Source organism: Monopterus albus, unplaced genomic scaffold (assembly GCF_001952655.1).
Source record: "Monopterus albus unplaced genomic scaffold, M_albus_1.0 scaffold26.1, whole genome shotgun sequence".
NCBI classification, from domain to species: Eukaryota; Metazoa; Chordata; class Actinopteri; order Synbranchiformes; family Synbranchidae; genus Monopterus; species Monopterus albus.
Window position 1 is genome coordinate 3,093,014 of NW_018127906.1, and position 12,229 is coordinate 3,105,242.

Here is a 12,229-nt window from a genome sequence, read left to right on the forward strand (position 1 = left end):
TTAACAAAGGCCAGGGGAAGGTACCTCCAGCCTTTGTTAATACAAACAGAGCTCCCCAGCATGACAAACTAATATCATGCAGTTTGGGTCTTTATAGTCAGAACACATGAGCCTGAGAGACAGTCTGCCTTCCTGTAACAGTGTGACTGCACAGAGGGGTGTGCATCTGACCTGGATTTCTCCTTTGTCTGTAGGACATCTCGTTTGGACATTTTAACAACTGCACAAACAGGGAGCTCTCCTGTGTTAAAGGTTGCAGAAGACAGTCTGTGCAAAGTGGATTTTTGCTGTTGTCAAATTTAAAGTTGTCTTTGCTAGTTACACTGAGCCAGTGAACATGCTGTCTGATACAGCCCATGTTTGTCTCCAGTACCGTGAGTCTGACAGCAGTGACCATGGTCCCTCGGGGATGTTGTGCACTGGAACTAATTCTTGGCCAGTGGCTTCCTGGAAACTTGTCTTCGGCTAAGCTATGCTTAGCAACTAAGCGAATCACCTGTTGGCTACAGTTTCATATTTAGCATAACGACATGAGAGTTGTACTGATTTTCTCATCTGACTCGTTACAAGACAACAACTAAGTGTAGAGTATTTCCCAAATTGTCAAATAGTTTCTTTAAAGAGATGTTCTCAGTTAGAAGTCGAGCATTAACTTGCATCCCTCAAATCATCTGCTTGTCCATCACCTACAGTACTTTAGTTTGATTTGATGGAGTTCGTCCGTGAGTATCATCCATCTCAGGTGTGTGCCTGTGTTAAATATGTTTTGTCACAGGAAGAGAAACTTCCTTGGGAAACCTGCAACCTTCACTTGATGCCCATGTTCTCATTACTTCTGAAGGTCACTCCTCTCTCTTCTCCCAGAGCTGGCTGGCCTGTGTGCTGCCCATGACACATGCGCCCTTACATAAACCTCATTATACATCTGCTCACAGTGTGCAGCGATGCACACCCACAAACCTGCAATGAAACAAACATACACATGCCAAACCACACTACTGTAAACATATCAGCTTACATGGCTGCTCTCCCTAATTAAATTTTCATCCCTGGTGTTCTCCGCTGTCTTCCACTGTGACCTATAGCTATAATTTGATGTACTTTTATGTACTCAAGGGGGATTTGTTGGCTTTTTCCTCTATAATAATAACAATAATAGTAAGGTCTAGACCTTCATTTGTAAAGTTCCCTGAAATGATTTTGGTTATGCAAATAAAACTGAATTGAATTCTCATTGTTTACATGTGCTGCCAGAAATTTGTCCTGTCACAAAGAGGCTGTGTTTAATAAGACCTCCTTGTGCATAGTGTGGTTTTAGACAGCAACACTGGATGTACAGGATACAAAAATACACTATTAGACATCTGCTCTTTACCAAGGAGAGCTATGATTGTAATTAAATGCTGTTGTATACCAAAACCATTAAGTCCGTTTCTCCTTTGCACATGCAAGAATAGCAAGTTGAGGCCCTGAGTGCACAGCAGGACACCAGCCACAAAGAGAAGTGCAACAAGATGGGCTTATGGGATTATTAGGGGTCTGCTTGTTACCTAAGCAGCCTAATGCGTCCTGTGGTTTAGTAACCATCTCATATTGAGCACAGCTTCCACAAGTGACAATCACCTCCCACACTGAGGTGTCCACTCAGTGACCACAGCTGCCTGGGGATATTCCCATCATGAGAATGTTATTAATCATCAGGCTAAATCAGATTTGTTGTCTGTAGGATGATATACTGTATCTGAGCATATGCAGGCACTGGAATATTGATCTGATTTTGGCTTTAAGATAGCCATATGACAGCTCGGTGTTATGAGCTACTGATATGCTAAAGGGTACAGCCACCTCTCGAGCCTTTGTGCCTTTTTCGCCCTATCTCGCTGTGTAGTTGGCCGTGGTGGTCAAGGTTTCTAATCAGCACTGAAACAGTTTCACTCTGACTGCAGCAGAAATCTTTCAGTGTTTTATAGCCTCAAGTAAAAAAAGATGATAAAGGTTCAAAGTGTGAAATGGTTTTCTTATAGCGGTGCTTACATTTTGTAAACCAGAGCAGTCAAACCTTGCCAAGCTGCTGTGAACCTCATGTGAACCACAGTACAAAGTTGTCTGTAGTTCAGCCTGTTAAGTCACACATCTGTTCTGTGGGCTATTGTTAATGTATTGTTAAAGCATTGGCTGTCAGCTGTAGTCTGAGGCCTCACCTTTTCCATTTAGCCTCCATCAATCGTGCTTCAGGAATGGGTAAATAAAATTACTTAGGAAAGTTAAACAACAGAAGCTAATTACTTGTGTAAATCTAAATGAAGAAGACTCAACCATGTAGTTACCATGCATTAACTTTAATTAATGTTAAATGAGAAAACTTTATTTATTGAGTAGTTTATTTTTCTAAGCAGTTTATGAGGTAAATAGTCTTTCAGCCACGTAGACAATAACATTCAGACCTTTTGCATCAGTCACTTAATATGCACAAGGGAACCTGGCATTGTGTGTTTGCTGTCAACATAAAGATGACACATGGGTGTGTTAGGCTTTGATAATGGAGCATAAGAGAGCACTGTTTTTCAGTGATGAATCAAGTTTGTCCTCAGTAATGTTTAATATCTATTGTTTATTTGGTGTTAACAGAACAACACAACATGGAGACCACAGGTGTGTCAGGAGTGTACCTGCTACAGTGACGTGGCCGCCTGCGCCCCAATCCGCTGCCCCAACACACAGTGTGACTTCCAAATGGTAAGACTTAAATCTACAGGGGTTTGACAGCTTTATGCTTTGGGATAAGAAACTATCATGTGCTGGGCACCAAACAAATGTTCTTTAACAGGATAAGTCTAGTTCTTTTCTAAACACAGAAACTTAGGTAAGAGCTAGCTAAGGTTTCTGACAACTCCATCCATCCAGACCAGGTGCAAGGCCCATGTTTACCCCGCCCGGTATGGGGTCACCGGGGCCCCACCCTGGAGCCAGGCCTGGGGGAGGAGCTTGTGTGCGAGCGCCTGGTGGCCAAGCCTATACCCACGGGGCCTGGCCGGGCTCAGCCCTAAACCACAACGTGGACCCACTCTTCGGTGGGCCCATCACCTGCTGGAGAGGCCGTAGGGGGCCGGTGCATTGTGTTTTGGGCAGTGGCCGGGGCCAAGTGTAAAGTGTCCTGAGATGACTTTTGTTGTGATTTGGCGCTATACAAATAAAATTGATTTGATTTGATTTGATTGGAAGTGCCCGGCTGACCCAAACCTCGGACACTATGCCTGGTTTTTGGGACTTTCTGACAACTAAAATGGCAAAAAAAGGTGTTTGGTAAGAGCACAAAATACAAAGTTTTTTTTGAAAGGCAAACAGATTACAATTAGCTAAACAGGTATAGCTAATATTAGCCTAACATAAGTAGTTGTTGGCTAGTATCTAATGATATACAGTATCTGTGTACATTTTGGCTTCCTTTTTGTTTGTATGTAAAGTGTTGTTTGGAGTCATGGGTTCAGACATATTAGATTTATACATCTCATTTCCAGTTTGTAATATAGAGAATGTGAAGTTGTTATCACACTGTGTTTAATTTTGGGTAAAGACACTATTTTTGAGCTCATGCTCATTATTCGTTATAGAGATATACACTACATACATATATAAGTTCATTTAAAATAATAAATACTATCCCATACAGCTACATACAGTAGTGGATGCTTCAACTACGTCCAAACATCCACTTTAGTGTTCAGTTTGAGCACAGACAGGACAGAAATCGATTCAGTCTTTATGTCATCTGCCGACAGCTGCTAGCTAGCGTTAGCTCCTGAACCGAGAGCTGAGATCAGTGTGCAGAGTCATTTTTCGGTTTGTCGTGTTCTAGGTCCACTACAGCTTAGCTACAATCAGCTAAGGTTATCCATCTTGAATTACCACAGTCAGTGGCAAGTTTTTAGCCAAACAGAAGAATGTAAGCAGGTAAATACAGCATCCCAACACTCAGTACTACATGATCTACCTTCACATTCTCTATAAGAAATCTTTCTACTAGTTTTCAAGACATTTTCACGTTCCTTATGTGTCATAAGAAAGATATCTGTAGATGTATAAAACATTTGATCTTTGGGAGTGAAGAAATCTAAATCAAACTGAACATTTTTCTTCATCCAAAGCCTCTCTGCTTTTAAGAGATATTTTCAGAACTAAACCTTCAACTGACTGATAGTTTATTGGCAGTGAATGTAAAATGTTCACCTCTCTACATGAGCCACTAGACAGCAGCCAGAATCATTTTGTAACCGTAAGTTAATAAAAAGGAAAGCCTTGAATGTTCACGGTCTTTATTTTTGTCATATTTTTATCTCCCTCTCTCCATTTCACCTTGAAGTGCAGATCCATTTTCAAGGGCCTTTTTAATCGCTCCTGTTCGTGATTTGCCCTTCCAACAAGAATCGGTGAACTGGCTGACTATTGTGCCGTCAGGTCTGCCGACTGCACCATTCAGTTGGCAACAATAACAGCTGAACAGACTGTTAGCTCCAGCCTACCTTTTTTAGGCCACTTAAATTCACAGGACACATTCTTGAAGCCCATTCTTGCTGCTCCATCTGGCTGTTCCTCCTTGTGCTTCTTATTAAATGTGGCGGCATCAAATTCAACCCCAACCCTGAGCTAAGTCAACAATCAATGTCTGATGAATTCCACTCTGCTGGTTGGCACTCCAGTATAAATTAAAAATGTGTCATCATGCTCACCAAGCCATGTGTGCCCTGCATTTAAAAAGCCCTTAAAATGTGACCTCCTCTCATGTACACTGTGATCAAGAAATGTTAGGTTTTTATCATGTCTGTCTCTCATTAAAGAGCTTTCTTTTTTTAATCACTGTCATTATTCATAAGCTTGAATGTGCTTCTTTCTGAAATCCATCTCAGGAGTATCTTATTATTTCTGTAATCTACCACTGATATGTACAGGATGTCTGGATAGGACGGCTCATATCTTTGGTTATCATTTAAAACACTGTATTCTAAGTAAAATCATATAAAATGATAGTTGGTATACCCAGGGTTATTTTCTCAATGACTCATGTCATCTTTCAAACATCAACAAGTAGTAAATAAGCAACAAATTGTCATAAAAATCAGGAAACCAGCAGATAATTGCCATCCATGCATTATCTATACCACTTAACCTGAACGGGGTCGTGGGGGGCTGGAGCCAATCCCAGCTGACAGTGGGCAAGAGGCAGGGTCTACCCTGGGTAGGTCACCAGTCTATCACAACCACACTCACTCCTACAGGCAATTTAGAGTCACCAGTCAACCTAAGCTGCATGTCCTTGGACTGTGGGAGGAAGCTGGAGTACCTGTAGAAAACCCGCGCAAGCATGGGGAGAACATGCAGACTCCACACAGAAAGGCCCCGGGTTGGCTGGGGCTCAAACCCGGAACCACCTCGCTGTGAGGTGACAGCGCTAACCACTGTACCACTATGCCAAATACTTGCTTATTTTGTCATTAAAGATAACTGGAGCTATTAATCCGTCATCACAATAGTTGCTGATTAATTTTGTTTCGATTGATTAATTACAGCTCAGCTCTAGTTCAAATATCAAATTTTTTTATATTCTTTTGACCTTTTATGAGTTAAATGCCAAAGAAAATGGAGGTAAAACTGCCTCTGCATGTTTTCTACTCATTTTTGCAATAATTAGTGCTGAGTTATACATTTTTACTTTTTAAATTAAATTATGCAGTGTTACCTGTACGACTAACTAATAAACATATATGGCTCAAATAGATTAAATATTTTCCTAGATGTAACCATTATATTGAAATATTACTGCTTTTTCAAAACCAGACTTGTTACCAGCAAGAGCATTATTTTGTGTCATATAGTAAGTGTTATTAAAAGAAAAACAATATAGAAAATTAACCAAGAAATCAGTTAATTAACAAAAATAAAATCTTTAAAATGTTGTCACTTCTTTTCCACAAGTAAAATTCAAGTCAGACTTTATATGAATCAGCCTGTTTTTAGCTCTGAGCGTCACTGGCCCATCTCACCTGTTTCAGAGAAGCACCAGACTCAAACACACTTGTTTATTTTCCTGCAGAAGCAACAGCCGGAGTAGTGCGGCACCTCGGAGATGAATGAAACCTGTTCTTCCTGAGCCTGAGCCATCTCTCTTTATTTGCAACAATAACATCTCAAATTGGATCCAATTCTTGTTCTTCAGTCATATTTTGCTGATTAAATTTGCGACAGCAGGAAGAAAAAAGCTGGAGGGACTGAGGAAAATGAAAATGTGAAAAGCATCGGGAGAGGAGACACAAAAGCTCAAATGAATGACAACATTACTTCATGATTAGATCTGATGATTAGTGTTCACCACTGTCTGTTGTGATGTGATTTTCCAGGTGCTCTAAGAGCTTGTGGTCTCGTTTGTGTTTTAAAGTTTTGTGTGCTGGCAGGTGACTAATGATGAGCTGAGAGTACACAACAATACAACCTGCACGGCTCACTTTGCATTTCCCATTCTTGTCGTTTATACATTTAGCTGCCCTTCTCCTGCCTGTTGACATCATTTGTCTTCTGCAGCTGCACCTCTGTTCAGTTTCTCCCCTTTCTGAATGGACACAGGACGTTCTTTGAGGCTTCTCAGGAGATAGTTTCTCTAACCTTACACTGATTGTATTCCTCCCCACCTTCTTTTTTCCATTTCATGTCATTTGTATTTGCAAATAAAAGACGCCTAAACTCTTTGGAGGCTCTGTGATTGGCCCTCGCTGCTTCCTGCCACACATTTGGTTTCAAATAGGGCGTGTAGGCAGCGTGGCTGTGGGAAATCTGTATTGTACTATGTATTGTCATACTGCCACTGTGCTTGCTGTGATTTCTGCAGTATGTGTATGACTAATTCTGTGTATGACTAATAATTTTATCATTAACGTCATTCCCATTGTGTTATTTCTCTCATGTCAGTTAATGCCCATGAAAATGGACAGACTGTAGCTGGCAGGTTTTGCATTAATTCTGGTTAAAGGGACTTTGATATTTGAACTGGGTATTTGTGTTTTGCTCTTGCTGGATATGCACTGACTTATGTATTCATCTGTGTGTGTCTTCTCCGAAGGGCGAACGTTTGAGGATCCCTGCCAACAAGTGCTGTCCAGAGTGTGTCTCTGCATCCCAGGGCTCCTGCCATTATGAAGGAGTCACTTATGGAGTAAGTGAAGGTGCTGGAGGAAGAGGAAAGACTTCCTCCCTCTTCTTCACCTGATCATCCAGCCATTCTATTAAATGTTAATATGTATTCACGAAGATTTAAAAAAATACTCTTTGGTGAAATGTTATACTTTTTTTGAGTACTTCTGGGGAATCTGAATAACACAGCATACGATGACATTTCAGACCAGGTGTTTTCAAAGTGTGGGAAACTGAGGAGATCATAAAAACAGAGCTTCACAGAGGATATGATTTCCCAGCCTCATCCCCACCTAACACCTTTGGGATGAACTGAAGCGCCGGCTCAAGCCAAGCTTATTGCCTGACATCAGTGTCGAACCTCACTGATGCTCTTGTGGCTGAATGGGAGCAAATCCCTGCAGCCAAGGCCTGGACTGACATGTTCATCTATCACTGGTGGGTGTAGCTGGAGTTTTTCTCTGGTATTTGTGTTTGTAAATGTCTCAAAAATGAATTTGGGTGAATGTGAAACCCCAAATCATAAATACATCCAACCTCTAAAGGCATTTGTTTATTAAATCTAGTCACTGCTGAAGCCCTGGTTTCAGGGGCCCACCCGTCCCCCCTCCCCTCTCACTACAGCGACAATCACTGTGTTGTGTGAGTGGCCTCCAGCTTAATGAGCCACCTTTTGGCAGCCATGTTGGACAGTTGCATATCCTCCAGAGAAAAACGAAAGACTTTTCTTGGCCGAGTTTGTAGATGCCACTGGTGTTGATTCCCTGGTGAAGTGACGCTTTTACACAGATCTGAACAACCAGGAGAAGAGGTGTGGAGCGGAGTCATGGCCTTTGGGGATTTTAACGTCACTGGAGGACATTATTTTATACTGCTGCTGCTCGTTTCCAGGGGAAACTCTTTGGAAAGATTATACTTCTTTTCTTCTTGTAGGCAAGCTAGATCACAAAGGACGGTGATTTTTAAGATGTGATGCCTTTGTGCTTTTTGGAGGACAAACCTGTTTTGGGGGTTTGAATCATCCTGTACTTGATGTCTTCTGCTGGTGCGCTACTTGAAAGTATTATGTTATTTCTTTTACATAAACTGTGATCTGGGACAGCTCCAGAATCAGCGGTCAGGACCCAAACATTTAATTTAGTGTACATTTGGATAAAATATCAATATCAAATATCATTTCCAGTGTTTATGAGAAGGGAAAACATACTGGTTATGTTCCAAAGACAAACTTAATTGTTTGCCACAGAAATCTTTCCATGGTGAAAAAGCATTTAGATCAATGCCCCATTAAGAGTCATACTAATGATGTATTTCATGCAGACTAAAGAAGGTTTAATGCAGGTTTCACGGTTTGACACCTCAGACGCTGAGTGAAGTCAGATCCTTACCTCCATCATTTAGACTGCAGGCGGCACTGACATGCTGACATCCCATTTAGACTGACAGAACAAAGCATATCCGCAAACGAACGTATGAGAGATATGTATCTAACTCTAACCATGGTTATGTAAGTCTGGAGTGCATCAGTCCAGTTCTGTCAGTCTTTATACCAGTAAACATCAGGCTGAGGCACTTTCTTAACACTAGTAACTACACAGATAAATGAATGAATAAAACGATGAAGAGTAATCTAGGAAGGTCACTAACAAGCTTCTTGGCAAAGCAGCCGAGCTCTGCAGAAACCACTACAAACTGAAATTACACATCTGCACTTGAGTTTTCAAATGCGATATTCCTTTTTATTCACAGTCACACAGTCTTACTTTTCATCTGCATTTTCCTCCTCTCTTTTTGTGGTCTCCTTTTCAGTGGTGGAAGGTAACTAAGTACATTTACTTTTCAGAAGCTGCCAGGCAGCATGTAAAGTTCTTCACATTATACATATATAAGGTAGTTAAATCAGCTTCATCTTTACCAGCTGCAGCGTTAAAGTGATGAACATATTAATGCATCAATAATATAATTCAGTAACATAATATACATTAGAGTCAAACGTGCCATTCAGCAAAATGTGTAACTGTCCGTCTCCCCGTCCCTCTGGGTCCCACAGCACGAGAGCCAGTGGAGTCCTTCGCCATGTTCGCTGTGCGTTTGTTCCAGAGGGAGTGTATTCTGCAGCCCTCACCCCTGCCCCCCTCTCAGCTGTCCTGGAGGTCAGAGCGCGTTCACGCCAGCTGGAGAGTGCTGTCCCAAGTGTGGCCGCAGCGGAGGTGAGGGCTGGGTCATGATGACCAGCAAAGGCAGATCTCCTGTGCTTTCTTCTTTTAAAGGGTCATACCAGTTTTTCATGTTGTTGTGCATTAACTACAGATCCCGTTGTTTGTACTGTTTACTGTCCTGTGTGCTACCTTTATTGGTTTCCCATCTCCAGGCAGGCATTTTGCTTCAGTTTATGTCTTAAGGCTCTGCAAATGAGTCTCTAGACAGTGGAAGTTTCATCACTTTAACTTGGTTTTACTTCTAATTCTTGTAATTGTTCAGTTTTAATGCAGTTGAGGGTTTGTTATGGGGCATTCCAACTACTTGTGGGACTCTCAGACATGCAAAACGTGAGAGCTGAGAGCAGTTTTCAAAACAACAAAATACACCAGATCCTTTTCACAGTGGCCTGGTTGTTTATATTTTGTCTTTCAACAGGATTGGTTTGTCTTTCTGAGAACACAGAGTCTTTATGTCCAACTGTGTCTGTTTTCAACTACATATATTTTCATTTTGCACCTATTTTCATAGAAGGTTTTTACACTTGGCTGAGGTGGCAAAGTATAATACATACATGTGACTTAAACATCAGATCTGCGTGGAGCGATGAGAGGACATAGAGTAATGTTTAATATGTTACACAAACAAATGTCAAATTTATTTTCCAGTGTCTGAGGTTACAATTATGTCATCTCATTCTGCAACGGGTTATGGCACCAGATGGATGAATTAGTGCTGCTGTTTGTAACAGGTTTAGCATCCTGTGTTAGTTTAACTATAAGCAAAACTAAATGCTCACTGTCTTGGATTATTTTAGTTTCAAGTCAGTGTTTGGCCAAGTGTGTTTTACTGAGAACTGTTACTACAGAATGTTTTTCAGTCGTAGGAAGCGGCACATTAAAAAAGCTGTACTGAGGAACGCCAAACACCGACTGGAGGAGACCTCAGTTTGCAGCTGCTGACCAGCTGTTGTAGCACTCCAGTCATGTTCCAGTGGTTTTCTCAAACGCAGTTTTACTGTAGCTGGAGTTTGTACCAGCTGGCACTTTACAGGTGGTTTTAAAAAGGCCACAAAAACCAAAGAAACACACAAACAAGCCCTCAGACACCTTAACCTTAAGACACAGTGGCTTGTTCTGCTCCGACTTTCACACAGGAAACCAGAGCCTGCGTGTGTGTGTGTGTGTGTGTGCGCTGGCTGCTCACAGACCTGCAGAGCAACACACTGCCTCAGGTTCTTCTTCTTCTTTTAATAAACATAATTTCTGCTCCTGCTCTTGGTCCCACTAGTTTAACCTTTGATGTTTTTTTTTTCTGTCTAGCCACTCCAGACAGTTTGCGTCTTTACTTTTTACAATGATTTTAATTTTCCTTTTGCCAAACTTTGTTTTAGACGACGTATCACAGAACATCCAGGGCTGTTGATCGTGACATTAGTGTCTCAGTGGTCCGAATTCCTTCCTCTTTTGTAAAAGAATGTGACAGAGCAGTTGTCTTGCTACAACCACAGCTTAATGAAACCATCTTCATTCTAATGTTCAAAATGTATTCCAGAGAGAACTGCAATAAAAGTGTAAATGTTCACAGTCAGTTTTGAGACAGGTGTTTAAATGCATTTTCACATGGTGGAATGAACGGTGTTTTCAGGGACGCGGTGGTAATTTATACCGTGATGATACATAATCTCCATTTTGTGTGTGTAGGTGTGTATTATATTGTTGCTAGTGGAAACTAGTTACAGCCTCTTCTGACTTATCTTCACACTAAAAGTAATGTATTGTTGATGATCTCCACATACAAAGTAAAACCATACCTCAATAAAGGAATTAATCCTGTTATAGACAATGCATTGTTTATTCTGATAAACCCTGTGGTGCATGTTCTTCTGTGCACGATATCTTTAAACTCTGAGTCTCTGTTTTTATAGTGTACCTTCCTAAATCTTTGACACACAACAAGGCCTTCAGCATTTTTAGAGTGCACAGAGCAGCCGGAGCGTAGCTGAAAGGTTCATCTTGGCTCTAATGATGTCTTGGACCTGCCATGATGGTTAGCAGCTAATTAGTAACTGCTTCCTTCCTGGCTGTAATACACTGAGTGTGTGGGCTGCAGTGCTCAAACAGTCAGCTCGTTGCCTGACACTCGTTTCAATAGTAACTCATTCTGTTGTTTTCTCTGTGTGTGTTAGAGTCGTGCTCCTGGCAGGGAGTTTTGTACAAAGATGGAGATGAGTGGAAGCCCAGCCTCTGTTCCAGATGTTTGTGCAGCAACGGCGAAGTCCAGTGTTTGGTGGCGGAGTGTCAGCAAGTGGCCTGCAAACTGGTGAGTTTCTAGTTCATAGTGCCAGTTAGAATGACTCTGCATCTGTCCCTCTCAGACACTTAACGCAGTCACAGAGAGGAAGACGATCGGTTTTATCTGATACATACATCTGTCTCAAACCTACAGTGGTACCCTGTGCTCACAACGTGTACAGAAACCATCTAAACAGGAATACTGGACAGAATTTTAATTCTACATCCACTTAAGGGTGGCTTTATTGTGAAGTGTTTGGAGTAATGTTTTGGGAATACAGATCTCTTGTTTTTATTTCCAAGCACAGTAGGATTTTATATGTTTTAATAATATGGACTATGTAATAACCATAACTCTGCTGGACAACACTGCCTTGCTCCTGTCGAGATGGGAGCGAGTTGCTGCTCCGAGCGAAGAAGTTGAAGTACAGTCAGGGAAAAAATTATTTGAACCCCAGCTGATTTTGTAAGTTTGCCCACTAACAAAGAAATGATCAGTCTACAATTTCAATGGTAGGTTTATGTGAACAGTGAGAGACACAACAATAACAAAAAAA

At 41.3% G+C, this 12,229-nt stretch overlaps 1 protein-coding gene across 1 annotated transcript in view; it reads left to right on the forward strand.

Annotated features, from left to right (window-relative positions):
• The window catches only part of fras1 (Fraser extracellular matrix complex subunit 1), a 212,874-nt gene that overhangs the window by 69,773 nt on the left and 130,872 nt on the right, over nucleotides 1–12,229 (forward strand). The window contains exons 3-6 of the mRNA XM_020595163.1: nucleotides 2,629–2,736; nucleotides 7,109–7,201; nucleotides 9,230–9,389; nucleotides 11,567–11,700. Coding sequence (XP_020450819.1) covers nucleotides 2,629–2,736; nucleotides 7,109–7,201; nucleotides 9,230–9,389; nucleotides 11,567–11,700 — 495 coding nt within the window. The remainder of the gene's footprint in view (nucleotides 1–2,628; nucleotides 2,737–7,108; nucleotides 7,202–9,229; nucleotides 9,390–11,566; nucleotides 11,701–12,229) is intronic.